Source organism: Chiroxiphia lanceolata, chromosome 10 (genome assembly GCF_009829145.1).
Source record: "Chiroxiphia lanceolata isolate bChiLan1 chromosome 10, bChiLan1.pri, whole genome shotgun sequence".
NCBI lineage: Eukaryota > Metazoa > Chordata > Aves > Passeriformes > Pipridae > Chiroxiphia > Chiroxiphia lanceolata.
The window spans coordinates 9,323,625-9,343,206 of record NC_045646.1 but is presented as its reverse complement, the minus strand read 5'-3'; the positions used below and the strand labels follow the sequence as shown (position 1 = coordinate 9,343,206).

At 45.8% G+C, this 19,582-nt stretch overlaps 1 protein-coding gene across 1 annotated transcript; it reads left to right on the top strand.

Annotated features, from left to right (window-relative positions):
- The first annotated feature begins 783 nt into the window (after window positions 1-783).
- Window positions 784-19,582, top strand: EIF2B5 (eukaryotic translation initiation factor 2B subunit epsilon). The gene is made up of 16 exons (XM_032697961.1): window positions 784-936; window positions 2,055-2,179; window positions 2,559-2,744; window positions 2,829-3,006; window positions 4,276-4,356; window positions 5,088-5,165; window positions 5,246-5,558; window positions 6,193-6,338; window positions 6,642-6,780; window positions 7,399-7,500; window positions 8,145-8,252; window positions 9,168-9,258; window positions 10,024-10,147; window positions 15,009-15,134; window positions 16,655-16,765; window positions 17,823-19,582. The coding sequence occupies exons 1-16, from the start codon at window positions 784-786 to the stop codon at window positions 17,886-17,888; spliced, it is 2,127 nt and encodes a 708-aa protein (XP_032553852.1). The 3' UTR covers window positions 17,889-19,582.

Below are 19,582 nucleotides of genomic sequence, written 5' to 3'. Positions count from 1 at the left end.
GAGGGCCAGGGTAGTATTGAAACACATTAGGAGGGACAAACAGATCCGCATGAGGGCAGAGCCTGGGCTGGGGCAGGAGCGGCTGGAGAGGATCGGGATCCATGGAACTAAACAGGGGACACAGCTGGACACCCTCACTGCAACATCCTGACCCACGGTGTTTCACCGAGCTGAGGGGAAGAAAAACGCCATCCCCACTCCAGAAACCACATCTTCTTTCCTCTCCTTTGCTCTGGAAGGGTCTCTGAGTGGGCTCCAAGGGGCCCCTCAAGGGCTGTGGGTTTTGGGGACACACCTGCTCCTTGGTGGCAGGAGAGTGTTGATGTGCGAGTGCTGCTGGGCTGTTCAACACCAAGGTTGTCCTTCGCAGCAGCAGCAGCGTCTGGACACACGGAAATGTAGCACAAACATATCACTGATAGGAAGCGCAGCAAGAAAACATCACAGCTCCCAAAACCGGGCATCACCGGGTTCGCATCAAAGGACATCCCCCGAGGCCACCGGGGGATGTCTGTGGGGGCGTTCAGGCCTTCCCCTGGCGGGTCCTCGGTCATGGCACGGAGCTGTGCTACTCTTCAGCCGCTCTCTCACTGGGGCACGGCGATAAAACGCCCCTCCCTTGGCCACGGAGGCGCTGCCGGGCGTGGCGAGAGGATGGGCGGGGGGGGGCAACGAGGAACTCCCGCCCCGCTCCCGCCGCCCCGCGCTGTTGTGTCCCCGCCGGGCGCCCGTCGGCGCTGGCGGCGCGGGCGGAAGCGGAAGCGCTGTGGGCCGCGTGCGGAGATGGCGGCCCGCGGCACCGCGCGGCGCGGGCCGGGCGCGGGGGCCGCCCGTGGGCCCGACTCGCAGGACGAGCCGCCGCCGCCGCTCCAGGCCGTGCTAGTCGCCGACAGCTTCAACCGCCGCTTTTTCCCGATCTCCAAGGACCGGCCACGGGTGAGGAATGCCCCTTGGGTGCTGTCACCGGTGCTGTCTGTCCCGGTGTGCGCTGTGCGCGAGCGGCCGGGGCGAGCAGAACTCTGGCGAGAGGCGAGTGCTCGCTCCGCGCTGGATCGGGAGGAGGCGGCGAGGCCGTCCCGGGCTCGGGCAACCCCCGCCGAGGCTTTTGCCGCCTCCCCCCGCGCTGCAGAAACCTCTGATAGTTCTCTGTAAGAGTTTATGTGTAAGAGTCTTTAAGAGTTTACTTAAGAGTCTGTGAGAGTTTATATCCCCCGCTGGAGAGGCAGCGAGGGTCTAATTGCTGCCCACTCTTCCATATGTCACCGCGCTGCTGGCTTCTCTGTGTGTGGTGCAGGAGCGGCAGCAGGTTTGGACAGGTTCGTTTGTGATAAAGAAACAAAATCTTGGTCCTTGTCAGTAGTGGGTGAAAGAATATGGCCAAAAATGGATGGGGAAAATACTTTAATTATCCGGCTCAGAGGAATGTGTGTTAAAGGAGCATAAAAAGCTTCTGGAGAATTTAGATATGGACAATTATCTCACCTCGTTTGCTGATTAAATGTTTATGGTGCTCGCAATTATACACGCGAGCTCAGGCCTGAAACAAAGCAGCACCAGAAATTAATTAAAGAATAGTGTGAGATCACTCAGTTGTGAATCAGTAACTCAGTTTAGAAGTGTGAGTTGGATCTCAAGTCAAGAGAATACTTGCTTCACTTCAGGTTGGGATTTTTTTCCCCTTATTTAATTGTGGACATTCATATTCCTATGGCTTCATCATTTGTGTCTGACAGGTTTTTCTTGAAACAGTTAAAAGCCTGAGTCAGGGAATCAGCACTCTGGGATTTTTTTTTTTTCAGTCTCTGTCATTTATTTGAGTCTTCTTGAAAAGTTTTCTGTGATAACCTCAATTTTTTTATGCCTTCCTCTCAGAACTGAAGATCTCCACCTATAGAAGATCAGAAATTAACTTTTACTGTTTAGATCAGCTCTAAAAGTTTTTTATAAAAGGTGGTGGAGCAGTTACTTGTATTATGTTTCTGGTACTACTGACTATATTATATCCTAAAGCTAAGGGACTGTCTATATGCTTTTTGGTTTTGGGTTTTTTTCAGGCTCTTTTACCTATGGCAAATGTGGCCATGATTGACTATACCTTGGAATTCCTAACAGCAACTGGAGTGGAAGAAACCTTTGTTTTCTGCTGTTGGAAGTCAGCTGAGATAAAAGAGCATTTGCAGTAAGAATCTCTTCTTCTTTTTAACTTTATCATAGAAAAGATTTTTCTGTCCTCCCAACAAGCCTCAAAGGCCTGACTCATCCTTCTGAGGAAAACTGCAAGAGATTCCCTTTGAACTGTGGTCTCCTAGCATATCTCAAAAAAGACTGTTTCTCCTGTGTAGGAGAGTGGTTGTGCAGTGTATTGGGGTTGGGTGTTGTGGGACTGCCCCTCAGTTAACCTGCTGCATGCACAGGAGTGTCTCTGAGCCCATCGATAGTGGGCTTGCTGTGACAGGATCCTCCTTACCTCGCCTTACAGATGTGCCATGCACTGGGGCACTGTGTCCTAATGTGTTCTCTTTGTGCCTTCCTGATGTTTTTTTTTTTCCTGCTTGCAGAAAATCCAAGTGGTGCCGCCACACGTCTCCCAACACGGTGCGGTTTGTGACCTCGGACCTGTACCGCTCCCTCGGTGACGTCCTGCGGGACGTGGATGCCAAGTCCCTCGTTCGTTCAGACTTCATTCTCGTCACTGGGGATGTGGTGTCCAATTTCAATATATCCAAAGCCCTGGAGGAGCACAAGTAGGTGCTGCTTGCCTGGTGTGCTGAGGCTCTGGGCTGTAGCTCTCTGAAGAGTGATCTCAGAGTTCTGCCCTCCTTTTTCAGGTTGCGTCGTAAGATGGAGAAGAATGTTTCCGTGATGACGATGATATTCAAGGAGTCCTCCCCTGGCCATCATGCCAGGTGCAAAGAGGATGACATTGTTATTGCTATGGACAGTGCCACAAACCGTGTCCTTCACTACCAGAGAACCCAGGGGCTGAAACGATTCCGCTTTCCTATGGTGCGTCTGAACCTGACGGGTGGAAAAGGGTTGTGGTAGTGAAGCACCCCATGCGAGGAGGAGATCCTCCTTGAATATGGGCTGGGGAACAGTTCTTGCTACTTCTCTTGGAGAAGCAGATGATAAGAAATAACTTGTGGTAAACTAGCTTTTTTTTTTCCTCAACATATATTTGAGGCTTGGTGAAATTGTGCTGGGGCACACATGCTTGGGACTCATTTCAGTTTGAAAGTGGGGCAGACATATTTCTCACGGTTCGGGTTTTGCCTTTTATTTTCTTTTCACCATGTAAAAGGGAGGGAGATGATCTGTGCTGTCACAGGGGCTCACAAATTGGGATGCATATACCACTGTGCACAGACCATTTTCACAGAATCACAGAATCATTTAGGTTGGAAAAGACCTCTGAGATCATCAAGTCCAACCTTTGACTAATTACCACCTTGTCAACTAGACCATGCCACGTCCAGTCATTTCTTGAACACCTCCAGGGATGGTGACTCCACCACCTCTCTGGGCAGTCCATTCCAGCCCTTTCCTTTTGAAGTGTGTTGAGCCTGACTCGGGGTGGAATAACAGCAGGTGCAAGGAGTGGTACCTCCTGTTGTCTCTGCCTGTTCACCTAATAATGTGGTAAACGCTCTGTAAATGTCTGCAGAGGCACTTTCTCCAGTGAGATAGATGGACTATTTTCTTTTTTCAACTTGGAACTAAGGCTGTGATTGTATAGTATTTTCATCCCCAAATCAGTTATCAGGAGGTTGTTTTATGCCTTCAAATGAAAGCACAAATCACTGTAGAAAACTCAACTAAACAATAAAAACCAAAAACCTGACCCCACCCCAAAAGCCCTTCCTCCCAAAACCCAACAACAGAAAACCAGCTGACAGTTGTAAAAAATTCACAGGGTGATTTCATAGCTGTGAACTATGAAAATTGTATTTTGATTTATCAAATTTTTTTTGTACAGTAGTAGCTCCCAGAGACTGAGATAAAGAGCCTCCTGGAGGAAAAGTGAAGTACAAGCTATTTCTTGGAGAGCTGCAGTGTGTAAGGGTGAGGACAGTCTCTGCTGACTGACACTCAGCTCTTTGTGTGACCAGGCTATGCCTGCTAAGCTTGGGTCTAGTGTAGATCATAGATTTCTCTGATCTTCAGAACTTCAGCCGCTTTAATAATTCAGTCAGTACTGCCCCTGGCTCATAGAAGGCTTTTGGGATTTAGTACTGTGTGAGTCACTTGGATCATCTGAATTTTTTCCTCTTTCAGAGTCTGTTCCAGAACTCTATTGAGAATGTCGAGGTGCGCCATGACTTGCTGGATTGTCACATCAGCATCTGCTCTCCACAGGTGAGCTCCGCCCTTCAGGGGTCCAAAATTCAGTCTGCATTGCTCCCTTTGTACTGCTGGTGTGCATGTGGCCTGAGTACTGGCTTTGGAAAACAGAACTCTCAGTGGCTGAGCTGAGAGCCTGAGTGGTCATGTGGTGCTGCTCTGTGGAACGTATGGGTGCTCAGCCTGTGTCTGGCACTCACTGCTTGAGCCCAGGCAGAACTACACAGTGGATGTATCCAGAGACTGGCTGATTTGGCACAGAATGAAATTATTCCAGAAAATAAGTGATTTCATTTTGGATATAGTAACATCTGTGGAACAGAGGTGATGGCTGTGCTGTGGAAAGTGTCAGTACCTGCAGGCTGGTACCATACTAGGGTAACATTCAGGGTTATTCCAGCCAAGCCTCACTAACATCTCTTCCACATCTGATAAAGCTTGTCTGCAGCCTTCCCTTGGGAATTAAACTACAAAGTGAGACTGGGCAGATTGCTTGGAAATGCTAAAGTAATGTTTTACCCCTTTTGAAAACCAGAATCCGTTCATGGATTCTGGCAGAGGAGGAGGAGATGGGAAGGTCAACATTCCTAGCAGAAGGAGTCAGAGCTTTATTCCAGGCAAGAGCATCACTTTCCTATATTGTATAACTTGGCTCTCTGAGAACTGCTCAATAGCCACTAATTACCAGGCTTCCCTGACAACATTTTCTCTAACTATATTATTTCCTTTTGTTTTATTTCTGACAGGTGGCTGAGCTGTTCACAGACAATTTTGACTACCAGACACGGGATGACTTTGTGCGTGGTCTGTTGGTGAATGAGGAGGTAAGGAGAGAGTTGTTACAAGGCAGATCCTATTGCCTTGCCTTAGAGAATCTCCTGACATGCTCCTGCCTGTCTCCCAGGTCCTGGGGAACCAGATCCATATGCATGTAACGACAGAAGAGTATGGTGCTCATATATGCAACCTCCTAATGTATGAGGCCGTGTGCTCCGACATCATCCGGCGCTGGGTTTATCCTCTCACTCCGGAGATGAACTTCACTGATGACAAGAACCAGAGTTACACGCATTCCAAACACAACATTTACCGAGGGGTGGATGTTAGCCTTGGCCACGGCAGCATCCTGGAAGAGAATGTGCTCATCGGGCAGGGAACGGTCATTGGCAGCAACTGCTCCATCACAAACAGTGTTATTGGGCAGAACTGTAGGATAGGTGAGTACAAGAACGGGGTTTGTGCCAGCCTTGCCAGGCCAGGGCATAGGTTGCTGGGATTTAGTTTTTAATGTGCATTTGGCATTGAGAGGGGATGACAGGTGGGTAGTGATTGATTTCTAATGGGAAGAAAGGAGAAAACCTTGTTTTTCTAGCAGAGGAAATAGATTAAAGTTTTCAGGGTACCACAGTGAAGCTGGAAGGTGAAAAGTACTTCATGGAAACGAATTGTTTCAGCAATAGAGAATGCATGAACTTTACTGATCTAGAGTTACCACCCACCGAACTCATCCTGCAAATGAGGGACATCTGTTCCCATTCTTGTGAGCTGCTTGGTACTCCTTCCTAGCCTTGGCTGGATTTTCTGGGTTTTTTTGTGATTTGGCTGTATTTGTCCAAAACCGACATGTCAGTTGTTACTCTAAACTGAAGTCTCTGTAGAGAACAAACTTGTTTTTCAGCTTTGGGTAAGAAGTGGCCATAGGCCTCTAAGGCAAATTTTTCCCTGTCATCTAACATCCATTGTGCATCAAGGGTGTTGGAATTCAGTAAGATGCTGTCTAGTGGACTCAGCAGTGTGGGAGAGCAGCAGACTGCCTTACTCAACATATTTGTACTTGGTGCTGTGTAACAGGTGATAAAGTTGTTTTGGACGGAGCTTTCCTGTGGGACAGAGTACACATAGCAGATAATGTGGAGATCCACCATTCTGTTGTCTGTGACGAGGCTGAAGTGAAGGAGAAAGTAAAGCTAAAGCCCCGCTGTGTCCTCTCTTCTCAGGTGAGATAATTTTTGTCTGGTCTGCTTTGTGTCTTCCTTGGCAGGTTACTAAACTTGTACTAGACCATACCAGAATACAGGGCTGCTCCAAGGCTTTTTGCAGGGATGGTGACTGTGCTACTCTCCCACCTTTTTCTTCCCTTTGTTTGGCTGGGACAGTATGGTGTGGGGTCTGGCAGTGCTGATGTCTTCAGTTATACTTGTTAATAAGAGCCTGTCTGGAGCAGCTGTTGTCCCTGCTGGTGGAGGTACATGGGGAAGTCAGGGTGTTGTTTCATTAAGAAATGTTGTACATATTTGCAGGTAGTTGTAGGTCCTGGCATCACTCTCTCTGAGGGCACAGTGATCTCTCTGCACCCCCCAGATGAGGAGGAAGAGGACGATGACCAGTTCAGCGATGATTCTGGTGTGAACAAGGAGGAGAGCAAAGTGAAACTGAAAGGTATGAGAGTCTCTGGCTCCATGCACCAAGGTTGTGCAAGGGCTTTGCCTTCTGTCGTCTTTTGGAGTCTTTCCCTCCCTCATTCAGCAGTGCCAGGCTGGAGCTTAGTGCTGCATTCAGCTTGGAACCTATGTGCTTTCATTAGGGCAAGCAAGAATATTCAGCTCAAAGTTGGACAGTGAGATGCACCTCATTATCCCAGTATTAAATCTTGGAGGCTCAGGTATATTTCATTTTCCTTCAAGTAGGAGCCCTGTAGGAGACAATAAGATCAAGTTGGAAGAGATGTTAAGTTCAAGGCAGTTGCAAGATGTATGTCCTCATATCTGGACTGTGTCCAAGGGCTTTGTCCTTGTGAAGTACTGTTTTTACAATCTGGGTTTGTCGAGGGATCTAAACACAGTCTGCTGAATGCTGCTGCTGTAGGGAGGAGTAAATCGGTCGCTTGTCAAGACAAGTGAGAAGATAAAAGCTGAAATCTGTATGCATCTGCAGGAATCCCAGCTCCTTCTTGAAGGATATTTAGGGGCAGTATTGTGCAGGTTATACCAGTTTATTTCAGGTTTGCCTGTAACCAGATCCAGTACATCTGTGCTCTGATTGCTGATTCTTTTTCAGGTTACAATAAAAAGGACGTAGGCTCAGAGGGCAGAGGCTATCTCTGGAAACCAGATGACAAGAATGAAGAGGATGAAGAAGAGCAGAGACAAAGCCTATGGGGTGAGGAAAAGTTTAGTGTGGTCACCTGGGGAGGAAAAGACAGACCTGTGTTGGGGAAACAGGCCAAGTGGGATGTTGATAGTTGTGTGTAGAGCAAGACTTGAGCTTTGTGAAGCAGACCGGCTCCAGGTAACACCTGTGTGTGGAGGCAAGGTGGGAGGTGAAAGCAATTGATGGACCAGATTCTCTCTTCCTGTGCTCTGTGGAAGGTGTTTATTAGATAAGTGACTTGCTCTAACATCCAGAGCTATCTGTGCTGTGGATACTGCACTATGGGGTACCAGGGCCTCCCTCAGAGGGAATATGCTTTGGCTATTCCAGGTGCTGCTGGCTTTCTTCCTGGGAGTGACAGTGTCTGCTGACATTGCTCCATCGTGAGTCAGCAGCCTGCGTAAAATGCATTTGCTTCTGTCCCTGTCCTTTGTTGTCTGCCTGCAGACTTTCAAAAAATGCCATTATCCTAGTGCCAGCTGCAGTATTCCCTCTGCAGCAAATCTAATCATCTGGACCTGTAAATAGAAGCTTCCCTGCAAGGACAGATAGTTGCTGACTTGGTTGGGAAGTCCCTAGGACACCTGTTTCCTCATGCGTGTGGTAGTTGCAGCTTTCGGGTGCTGAATGGTGCGTCTTCTCTTCTTCCTCAGGCCCAGCTATGCATTCAGAGGAAGAGAGCGAGTCAGACAGCGACCTGAGCATGGGCTCTGAGGAGCCAGATAGTCGGGCAGCATCTCCTCAGCTGGATGACATCAAAGGTGAGAGATGGGTGGAAAGAACTATGGTGACTCTGCAGAGAAAATGCAATGTGTGAGATTTGTGGTGCTTTCTCTGTGTGTATTGGAAAATTTGTGGACGTCTATAACATGCTGTTTCCTGACTTCACTTTCTGCATATTCTACAGAGGTCTTTAATATTCTCTGTATCCTTGTTGTATTAACCCAAGGCAGCCAAGGATGAGAAACTAGACAAAGATCCTCCATCTTTCTCATTCCTGATCACTGGCTCTACATGAAAGAGCTCCCTAAATTGTCTGTTTTAAATGGCAGTGCTATTGCCTAACGTCAGAGACTGTGGGAAAGTCCAGCAGAGTTTCCCTGTGTGGACAGCTTAGTGCTGTTCTTGATGGAGAATTCAATGTCCTTGTAGGAGCTGCATCTTTTGGCAGAGATGTTTTGTTTTTCTCTTTTGTTATGTTAAGCTTATCTGGATTTGAAATGGGTTCAAGCCAAACTGAAAAAACAAACAAACAAACAATCAAGTTTTCATGTTGGAATATCTCCCCTAAGGAAATTAAATCAATAAATTTTAGGTTAGAATTCATATCTTTAGTTATGGGAAGATCAGGTTTGTCTGAACGGAAAAAGCTAGATTGTGAAAGTATAATAGAAATTCCACTCTAAAAGGTTACCTGTGGAGGTAAATAGCTTTGTACTGCTTCCGTGGATAGATCAATGATTTCTAGTAGGTAGTTTCCTGTATTTCCTATATTTGAATTATATCCCATTATTTGTAAGCATAGTTGCTGTGGGTTTGTGTCAGCTTACAGAGAACAAATAGACATCAGTGTCAGAATGCTTCCTTTGTGAAGGGCATAGTTTCTTCAGTAATGAGCATTTTGAAGAATCTGTGCTTTTCCCTCACCTCTAACTGCCTATCCTTTCTTTCATTAGTTTTCCAGAATGAGGTTCTGGGTACATTACAGAGAGGTGAAGAAGAAAACATTTCCTGTGACAACCTGGTCCTGGAAATAAACTCCCTCAAGTGAGTGTTCCCCTAGGGATGCTGTCCCTTATGCTGAATGGTCGATTTTGACAGCAGACCTGTCAAAAGAAGAGGAGAAACCATATGAATGCTCTTGTTTGATTGTTAAACATTAATTTTATCAGTATGGAGCATGACAAATGCTGCTTAGAGATCATGACTGAATGACAGCAGAAGTTGATTGAGAGCACCAGCTGCATCTGTAGCATCCTTGGTGGTTAGGCTTTTCCTGCCCTGGTTCTGTAAGAGAGATTGAATTGCTGTTAAGTAACTGTGGACTGAAGAGAGCAAGCCAGTTCTTGGCACAACTGCCTGTGAGTTCACACAGGGTCTGCTGCTCTGTGCATTGCAGCACTCAACCAGGTGCCTGCAACTGGGGCTGTGCTGTGGCTTGTCCACACTGCTGTTACAGCAGCAAGTCTAGAACATAATCGGAGTGCCTTTTACCTAGTATTTCTCAAATCCAAACCTGTTTCCCTTCTTTTGTGCAAGAGCATTGCTATAGCACTCTGGTAAGTGTGAGGGTGCTATCCTTGCAGCAGTTTGTTCCACTGTGATAGCAGATTTTCAGGACTTGTGGCCTTTGCAGGGCCTGATGTAATGCAAGGTGGTTTTATTGCCTGAATATTTGGAAAACCAATCAGCCAAGTAAAAAAACAAGTCTGGAAGATGAAAATCAGATTTTCTACTGTATCTCTATGAAGAGCTACAGTCTGCAGATTGATAGTGTGAAATGTTGGGGTGTTTTTACCTTTTTCATCATAGATATGCATATAACATTGGCCTGAAGGAGATGATGCAGGTGCTCAGTAAAGTGATCCTGGAGTTCCCACTGCAGCAGCTGGATGCAAACCTGGACTCCCAAAGCTATTTCTCAGCGTTACTTCCTGTAAGTCCTGCTCCATTTGACTCTTATTTGGACTTGTCTCCTAATGTGTAGCCATCCCTTTGCGTGCCCCGGGTAGTTCCTGGCTGAGAAGTCTCTTTGGTTAATCCTGATGCCACTTGAACTCCATGAGTTCACGAGCCCCTTCGTCTTCTATAGAAGTAAAAGTGAACTGAAACTATTGTACCTGCTGGACAGAACTTGGCTGAGACTGTAGGTGTGGGAGCTCTACTTCAGTACCTGTGGTTTGTCTCTGTTTCCTGTGTGGGATAGAAGGGCATCGCTGGTGTAGAAGAGAAAAGAAAAGGTCTGTTAGTGATGTCTTTACAGGCTTGCATTCCAGGAACCCCGTTCCAGTCTATCTTAAGCCCTGTCCCTGGGGCAGCAAGGGGCACTCCTCTCCCAATGGGATCCTTTCCAAGGTCTTAACTTGTCTGCCTATTGTTGTTGGTGCCAGTTTTTTTTTTTTTTCAGTCAAATGCAAAGGCACAATATTGTTGTCTTTGTGTGAAGATAGTTCTACTTTGTCTCTAGAGAGATGGATTGTATGATTGGGTGAGACCAGTTTCAATTTCCTGACTTACAGGAGACAAAATAGGGTAGGATCTGTTCTAAAAAGCAGGCAGTCTTGTCTTAGTGGTTTTGTTGATCCAAGCTGAAGTCACTGTAGTGTTTTTGTCTCTGTTGCCGATTTATGCATTTGACTTTGCAAAATCTACAGGTTACCAAGATGCTCTTTCACAATGAATGAGTCTGACATGTGTTTGGGACAGACTACTTTAATTTTTTTAGGACTCTTTTTATTTTTTGTAGGAGATTGATCTTAAGAGGAACACTAGACTTCCTGCTAATCCTTTCTCTGAGGAAGTGTGTGCTGTCAATTGATGGGGAAGGGAGAAAAGCCAATTCTCCTTTGTGTAGGTGTAAGCATGGTACTTAACACCTCCTGGACGTGTGGAGATGCCTTCTGCAGGAAACATCCATGTGAACTGATCTGTTTGTCACATGGTTTAGTGAGATTTTGCTGTTCACTCTGTTTAAATTCTTTTTTGCTTTTGTTCATTTTTCCACACTTGTTTTCTTGAATAGCACATCCTGTCCTGAAAAAAGAGAATTGAAGGGGGTGACTGAAGGAAATGTTGGAGCAGATGTTAGATTCTAAGTGGAAAGCACTACATCTAGACAACAGCTTGTGTGGAATTGGTAGCTGTGTAGGATGTTAGATTTTTTTTTTGTCCCAGCTAGGATATGGCATCTCTTTCTGTCTCCCAGGTTGGGCTCCTAATCTAGCATGAGTGGAACAGGAGAACTTCACTGCAGCACCCAGTCAGAAAAGGTTCTAAGTCTGGAATGAAAAATATGAATGCCTAAAGTTTTGTGTAATTGCCCAAAACCTCTTTAGAAGCTGAAGACAATGGATGTACGTGAAGGGCTTACCTCTGGGTAACTTTGTCCGTTATATTTCATCAAAGGAAAGCTGGTGCTCATGTTTAACAGCTGAGACAGCAAATCAACTCACCTTTAGTGAGACGCAATAGTAATCTAAATCTTATATTCAGGGAGACCGTGCCCCATGTCATGGGCAGGTGGAATTTGTCTAGGCAGGGAATTGTGTTGATTTATGAAACACAAATGATTAATTCAGACATTGGTCTTCCAGGGCAGCAGCTTTGTGTATTTACCAGCAGTGCTCTGAAGAGAACAGTTCTTCAGGCAGATGATGTACAGCATCTGAAACTGTGGCTTTTCTGCAACTTGTGGTTCCCTAGTTAGTAAACAGTACACTGCATTAATTTACTAAATCCTACACTCTGGGAATCCCAAGCACTGGCTTGGTATAAGTTAGTATATAATGGAAGCACGTGGCTGAAATGTGCAGCTAAAATTGCTTCAGGCAATAGCGGTATTGGGCTGACATGTGCTCATGATGGTGCAGATATGGCAAAATCTTATTTTGTGTGAGATGGAGATACTTGCATTCTGAGAGTGATGGATATCAGAAGCCCACTGAACCTTGCAGAACTGTTTTATGTTTCTCCCCCTCTTTGTAGCTCAGCTTTGACCAAGAGATGCTGAAAGAAGATGGGTTGCTTGTGTAAAACCAATGGTGGAACAGTCCCAGACAGTTCAGGAGGGGAAATTGTGGAAATGCCATAGTTATGATGTATGGTTTGACTTGAAACCACAGTATGTGCTCTGAAGTGCTGGCTCCCGAGCACGAAGCTCTTAAGTGTTGCAGCAGTTTTAGGAAACAAGCATCCGGTAAAGGATATGCCCGTGGGTACGTTTTTCAGATGAAACAGGGAGGCTTGAGAAATAGAGGTATCCAGTTTGATGTATGCCAGGTGTCTTGTTCAGCTCTTGCACAGGATGTAGTGCAGAGACTTTTCCTAGAACTGTAGACAGGGATTCTGTAACATTGTGCAAGTGAACACAACATGAGATTGCTTATATCTGGGACCAAAATGGATCTCTGCTTTCACTGAAGCCCTCTGTGGTGATCAGCACAGATGCTGTTGTGGTGTAACAGGTTGGAATTATAGTTTTGTCCCTCATGTTTTGCATGTACATCATGATGGTGTTCCGTGCTGGGGGTAGATGTAAAATAGTTTTAGTGTCAAGACTGTCCTTCTGACAAGAGAACTGGATCACAAACCTCTTTGAAGTTGTTACAGCATCGCTGACCAGATTTGATGAAGATGAATCAACCTGTCAGAGGGATTTTATTGCTTTCTCCAGACTGTAGATTGTTTGAGGAGTTACCTGGGTAGAGTCAAAGCCTGGAAAGTTATGGTATTGTCCATAAGGCTCTCTGTCATGTATCTTTTCATGCTTTTCAGTGTTTTATCAAATCAAAAATAATTGCAAGCTTCTAATTATCCGGTTCAGAGTTTTCATGATCTCCCCAAATGGCCTCTCTGGTCAAATAGGATCAGAGGATGTTTGTACTGGGACCTGAGCCCTCCTTTCCTCAGTAGCACCAGCTACACTGCAGTGCATGTTCTCAGCCTGAGATGGTGTATTTTTTTCTCCTTTCTCTTTCCCAGCAATAGGCATGCTGGATTGAGTCCTGGAGTTGTGAGTGTTTATAGCTCTGCTTTCTTTATAAATAACTTACTTTCAGAAACTCAACAGCTTCTGTCAACAGAAAGGTATTACAAAGTGTTTCTGAGCCTGGAAGGAACTGGATAGTAGCTTTACTACATTTGAGGTGAAGATTCTGAAGAATAATAAAAATACAGGAGATGGTGCAGAGGAGGGGAAGAGTATCTAGGATTAAGCATTTTGCTAAAGGCTAAAATACTTTCTGGAAATGATTAAGCATTTTGCTAAAGGCTAAAATACTTTCTGGAAATATGCCACACAACCCTCAGTTTTTTGTTGTGACACCGTTATGATTAGAATCATTCTGTGCTATTACTGTTGTTCCTTGAGCCAGTTGATGTAGTACTATACAGATCAGTTTGTTTATACTAATCCCCTCCTTTGTTTCTGCTTGAGGCATGCAAATTCTAGCCTGGTTGTGTAGAAAATATGTCTGAAGAAGTGATGGAATGTAGTACCATGGAGTAGATGAGCACTGTTTCCTAGCGCAGGCTGTCTTTGGTAGTCCACACTGGCCTGGACCATCACCACAGTCTGGGTTCCACCCCTGCTGTGTGTCCTCTAGCTCTCCCACTGTCAGGGCTACTGCCTGTTAACAATTGTCCTGGACAGAATAATGCTGATTAACCCCGAATGTAGGTGACTCAGCTCTCCTTCATCACACCCCAAGCCCCTGTGAATTAAATGTTTCCCTGAAAAACAGACCAGATGTGTTCTGTAAGGAGACACTGCTGAAGGCACACCAAAACAGTTTATATGTACAGGTGTGCCAGGGATGTAGTTGCAGGATCATCTGCTGTTGAATTACTCCATTTAATAAGATATGTAACTCTGATTTAATTTCCCGCAGTGTTTTTGTAGAATGATCTGGTCATGATGTGGCCAATGCAGAATTTTTGTACTTTAACTGAGTTCTGATACCTTTTAAAATTGTTATGGACAGGAATCTAAGTATTACTTCCTGTCCCCGATTCAGGTCAGTCTGTGCTGCTTTGCAGAGCTCCCAGCTGCTTGCTTCCCAGATACGTGCAACAACTGAAAGAGCTATGGAGGACTTGGACAGAAATATTATTTGAAGAGGCAGCACCAAAATCACGAAACTTAAGACTTCATAAAAAATAAGCCTTGGAGGAGAGAACTGAGATCAGCTAATAGTGTAACAATTTCTTGCCCTTCACCCTTCCCACCCATTCCCTGCAGCAGACTCCAGGATCCAAGCAAGCCTGTAGGCACACAGCAAACGTGTGACTTGCAGTTAGGGGCTGCTCTACTGTGTTCCTGTTTCAGGGGTAGCTGTTTTTCACTGTTCACTTCCTCTCAGCTGGTAATTATCCTGGCACTGTCTTTTTCTATGTTTTCTTATTTGTCCTTCCACTTTGAAGGAAAATTCCACTGAAATGTCAAATGCTCTGTTGGGGGGAAGCTTTGAGTAGCATGTATGTGTCTCTCCTTATTGGTCTGCTGTGATTTGCTTTAAATACCAGATTCCATTGAACACATTTATTGTGATGATCTGGTATTCCATCCAGAGAGGCAAAAACAAGAAAGCTAACAGATGTCATCAAAGCTGCTTAGTAAAACCAGGTCCTGTCTGCACATGTACAAATGGACAGAGTGGGGTAAATCCATGAAGTGGTCATTTGAATGGTTTCTTAAAATGCTTCCCTGAGCCAGTTTCTTAGTGCAGCACAGCTGAGAAACAGGGCTGAGTGCACTCATCCATCTCAGCTCAGGAGCTCTTCTGTGTCTCCCCCTGCAGCTGTTGAAGAACTGGACCCCGTTGTTTAAGAACTACATAAAACGAGCATCAGATCACTTGAATGCCTTATGTGCCATTGAGGAATTCTTCCTGGAACATGACAGTCTCTGCGCATCGATAGCTAAAGTGAGTATCTGCTCCTAAATCTGAAGACCTGTTTTTCCTGGATTCACAGTGAAATGCATCCTATTTGCATCATCAGCTTGTCTGCTTTAGAGGAGAGAATTTTGGGGTCTCGGTGGAGAGGATGTGTAGGAAATCCGTCTGTAACGATTTCCTTTAAGAAAAAAAAAGTACTGTGTCTGCCTGTGCCTCTGAGGGAGCACAGCTGAGGGTGAGTATTAATTACCAGCCTGCAGCCTGCAGGGAGCTATTATTTTGCAGCTTCTAACCTCGATGCCCTTGTTCTGGTGACACTGGAAGAGGCGAGGCCAGAGGCTTCCTTTAGGAAGAGCTTTACTTCATTTGTCTGTCTGTGGTCCCTGGGATCTAACTGCTAAATGGCCTATCCTGATTTAGAGCACAAAACAAGCAAACCTGGGAATCACAGATTTTATTTGGGCTGAGCTAGTTATGAAACTAGAAATAAAGAGAAGCTGACATGGCTGATTACCTGTCTCCCCATTTCTGAGAGTTTTCAGTATATTCCTCCTCACCCTCCTTCACAAATACTTTGTCCCTGCATTCGTTCTTCCCTATCACATGAAGAGCATTTGACTTGGATTACAAGTCTTTCCTTTAGCAGCAACTCAGAAAACCTCTGTCTTTTTTGGAAGAGCTCTCCTAGAGCCTACTTAACTCTTGGTTCCTCAAGAAAGAGTAATCCTAACTTCTACCAGTGCTTCTAGCTGATGGCAAACCACTTAGGACTGGAGCCAAAAGCCTTCAGTTTGGTGAGCCAAAATGTCCTTGAATTACAGCAATTGTTTGGCATGTGTCCATTGTTCTAGGGGCCTGAGTTTCCCTGGAGGCTGGGAATTGAAGTGACACTTTATATTTGGAGTTGGCAGCCAGCTTTGTTAGTGCTCTGCTGCAAGGAGACCAACTGCAAAGTGCCTGCTCTGCCTGAGCACAAAGGCACCCTGAGAAAGCCTGACTGTGTCTCCTCGTCACTCACAGGGCAGGGGCGTAAGCTGATGAATGACCAATTGCTTTGACACCTGCCATAAGGCACTGCTAAGAGAGAGCTGGCAGGAGGAGGAAGCCTGGGGCAGAGCTGCATAGGTTCATGGTCTTCTGCACGTGTCCCCATTGTATCTATGTGGGCCTGCATCAGCTGCTTGTTGGATCTGCTTTGGGGAGGGGTTTGGGTTGCTTTAAAAAGAAAACTTAAGTAACATCTTGAACTGACATCCTCTGTGGCCGTTTGTTGCCCAGGGCCCTCATACCCATCATCCACAGAGCTGAAGCTGATGGGGCTTGAACTTCGACTCATTATGTGTCATAACGTTTAACTGTCAGGAACATAAGGCTTGGTAGGAGAAGCAGAGTTATTTTTAACAGTAAAAGGAAAATGAAGCAGACTGAGTGCCTTCTGTTGAAGATGTAGCTGAGAGACACAGATTACGTGCAAATTTTGTACTTGGACGTGAGTTAGTCCCAAAAGAGCTTATAGAAAGCCTGTTGCTCTTTTCTAATTGATGCAGGTGTTGATGACATTTTACCAGCTGGAAATTCTGGAAGAAGATGTAATTCTCAGTTGGTTCTCTTTGCGGGACACGTCTGACAAAGGAAAGCAGCTTCGGAAAAACCAGCGGGTAAGTCCCAAAGGTGTTTGAAGAGGCCGTGGTGGGGGAACAGAGAGACAACAGCTGCTGAAAGAAACTTTGAGTGGAGTTTGGTGCGACCGTCACCTTCTGTGGAGCAGTTAGGTAGGCCAAGAAACACACCAGTGCACTGAACATTAAGCAACACAACTTTGTTCTCCAGAACAGACGTTTCTGTGCATTCTGCCACAATCATCCTGTTTGGATGACGAATGGAAGTAGTAGGATTGTTTCTGGTGTGCTCCCTGTAGCACGAGGCCAGCACTTTCTAGAGTAGCAGCACAGCTTCTCTAAGCCAACACCCATTTGAAATGGGCTTTAGGCCAATGCCCTGTGTGCTGGCCCCATGCAATTCCTTTGAAGCTTTCATTCCTGGCTCACCAGTCCCTTCGCATATATTTCTGAATGTTTGCTGTACTGAGTGGTTTCATTTGGCTTCTGTTGCAAGGAGCATATAAACTTCCCTCCTCCATCAGGCAGAACTTTGTGCTGCAGTTTGGCTGAGCCCTGTTCCAGTCCTCCTCCCTGGATCTGGAAGAGGAGCAGGGGAAAAAAAGCCATCTCTGCAAAGGTTTTAAACAAAACTGTTCTTCAAAGTCAGCTATTAGTATAGGTCAGCAGTGCTTTCAGCTGCTTGTTCAAGCCCAGTTAAAAGGTAAAATGAGCTGCTTTTTTAATAGCAGTTTCTCAGGGAGTAGTTTTTTTCCCAGCAGAGTTTTCCTAACATGCCTTAGCTAAGGTGCAGCTGTCATCTCTTTTCCCTCAAGCTCTGAAAAACTCTGAAACTTTTGTCTTTTTGCTAAGTGTTGTGGGGATCGTCTGACTGGAGGAATCTCCCTCAGGAACGTAGTCTGCATTTGTCTGTGGCATCCCAGTTGGTTTTCACCTAACTGTCTCCCTCTCCCTCAATCTGTCTCAGTTTCTATGTCTTCTGGAAACACTTTCTTGTGTATGATAGTGATGATCACTCACACAATGTATTTGTTGAGCATTTGCAGCATCTCTTTGGTGTCAGTTGTTGCCCAATTATGTATCATTCTTTCTGCAGCTCCAGAAGTTCATCCAATGGCTGGAGGAGGCAGAGGAGGAGTCGTCTGATGGCGACCAAGACTGACGTGGTGGCTCAGCATGAGAAAAGGCTCTCACTGCCTTTCTGGGCCGAGTGGGCAGGGCAAGATCAATGCCAGTGCATGGTGTGTAGATGTGAGGCCTGACATCGAAATGACTGACAATCCCATCATCAATTCAGTTGTGTGTTCCCAACTTCACCACTTCCCTCCCTCCCTCACTTGCACACCTTATGTTGCAACCCAGTGTAAAAACCATAAGGGAAAAGCAGGAGGTGGTGATACCTAAAATCCCTCTGGAACCTGGATATGATATACTATAAGCTATCTTTGGGGAGGTCTTTGTTACTAATGCAAAGGGAACGAGGAGATGCAAATGCATATGATGCCCATTTAGATCTAACCATCGGGATTGTGGAAGAATGGTCATACAGATAAGGTATTTGGAGTCATTGTTGCTTCTGGAGCTAAGAGAACTCCTGCTGAAGAGAGACTGGCAAGGTTGGTGAGTAAGAGCATGTGGATTAGGATCTGGAGTGCAGGACTGGGATTCAGGAGTTCCTGTGCCTGGAGAAGATGCAATTGTATAAGGATGCCCAAGGCATTTTGCAGCCTAGAAGGCACTTCTGTGATCTTTCCAAAAGGGAAAATCTCTTGCCATCTGCCATGCTAGGATCTAACACGAGGTTGCACAGTGGAGTTGGTAAAACCATGTGTTTCCCCTGCTGTAGAACCGGGGATGGTGTGTGTCAGCTCCCTGGGTGGGGTTGGCTAGCAGTGGATGTGCACTGGCCAGTGAAATGCTGTGCAGGTCGACACATCTTACATGTGATCTGTCTTCTGTGCACCCCAGCTTAGCAGACACGTTTTAGAGAAGTGTCTGTTTCTTTATTTTTTTTATAAAAAGGGAGCAGAGGTGCCTGGCTCCTCCTGCTGCACCAACTACACTTGTGTTTTGCTCCGGGGGGCACTGACTGCACCAGCTGCTTTGAAGAGGATGCAAGTTCCTAAATTCTGCTCCAGTGTGAAAAGGAGTGAGTGGTATTTCCTTCAACAGCACGTGGTCTGTGTATCCACATGATTTCAGTTATACAAGCTTGCTTACTTCATGTCCTTTTATTTATTTGAAAACTTCCCTCAGACAGCAGGGAAAGTGCTGCAAACCCACTGTGAAGTTCTGCAGCCGCAGAGCAGCTCGGCGAGCAGCAGGGAGCGAGTGTGCCTCTGGCACTTTGTTGCCAGCACAAACAATATGTGGCAGCAGTAAGGCCTTTAAGAACAGCTTCCTTGAAGTGTCACTGTGCTGTGTTCTTCCCTGCTCTCAAAGAACAGAGTGAAAAGGGCACAGCGAGCATCAGCGTGTCTTCATAGGTGGGTTATTTGTTGGATGTGCTGACCTTGCCTCTGCCCCTTCAGGAGGAGCATGGAATAAATCCTTTGCGGGGGGAAATGCACTGGAGCTGCCCACTCAGGATATATTTACTTGGCTGTTCCGTGGTGCCACAATTGTCAGTGAGGGGACAGCGTTGGAGACCAGGGATACTGCCTCTTAAAAGGTGATGTGCAGGCAGGGCGATCTTGTGCACTCACTATCAGTTGCCAGGATTGTGCATAAATGTCCTTGTTTTCTGACATTGCAAACTCAGTCTTGTAAATGTTGGGGAAATAGTTGGTATCTGAATTTTCTGTATCTGCCAATATTTAATTCAGGGAGCAAATAAAACCTATCCTGGTGTTACCA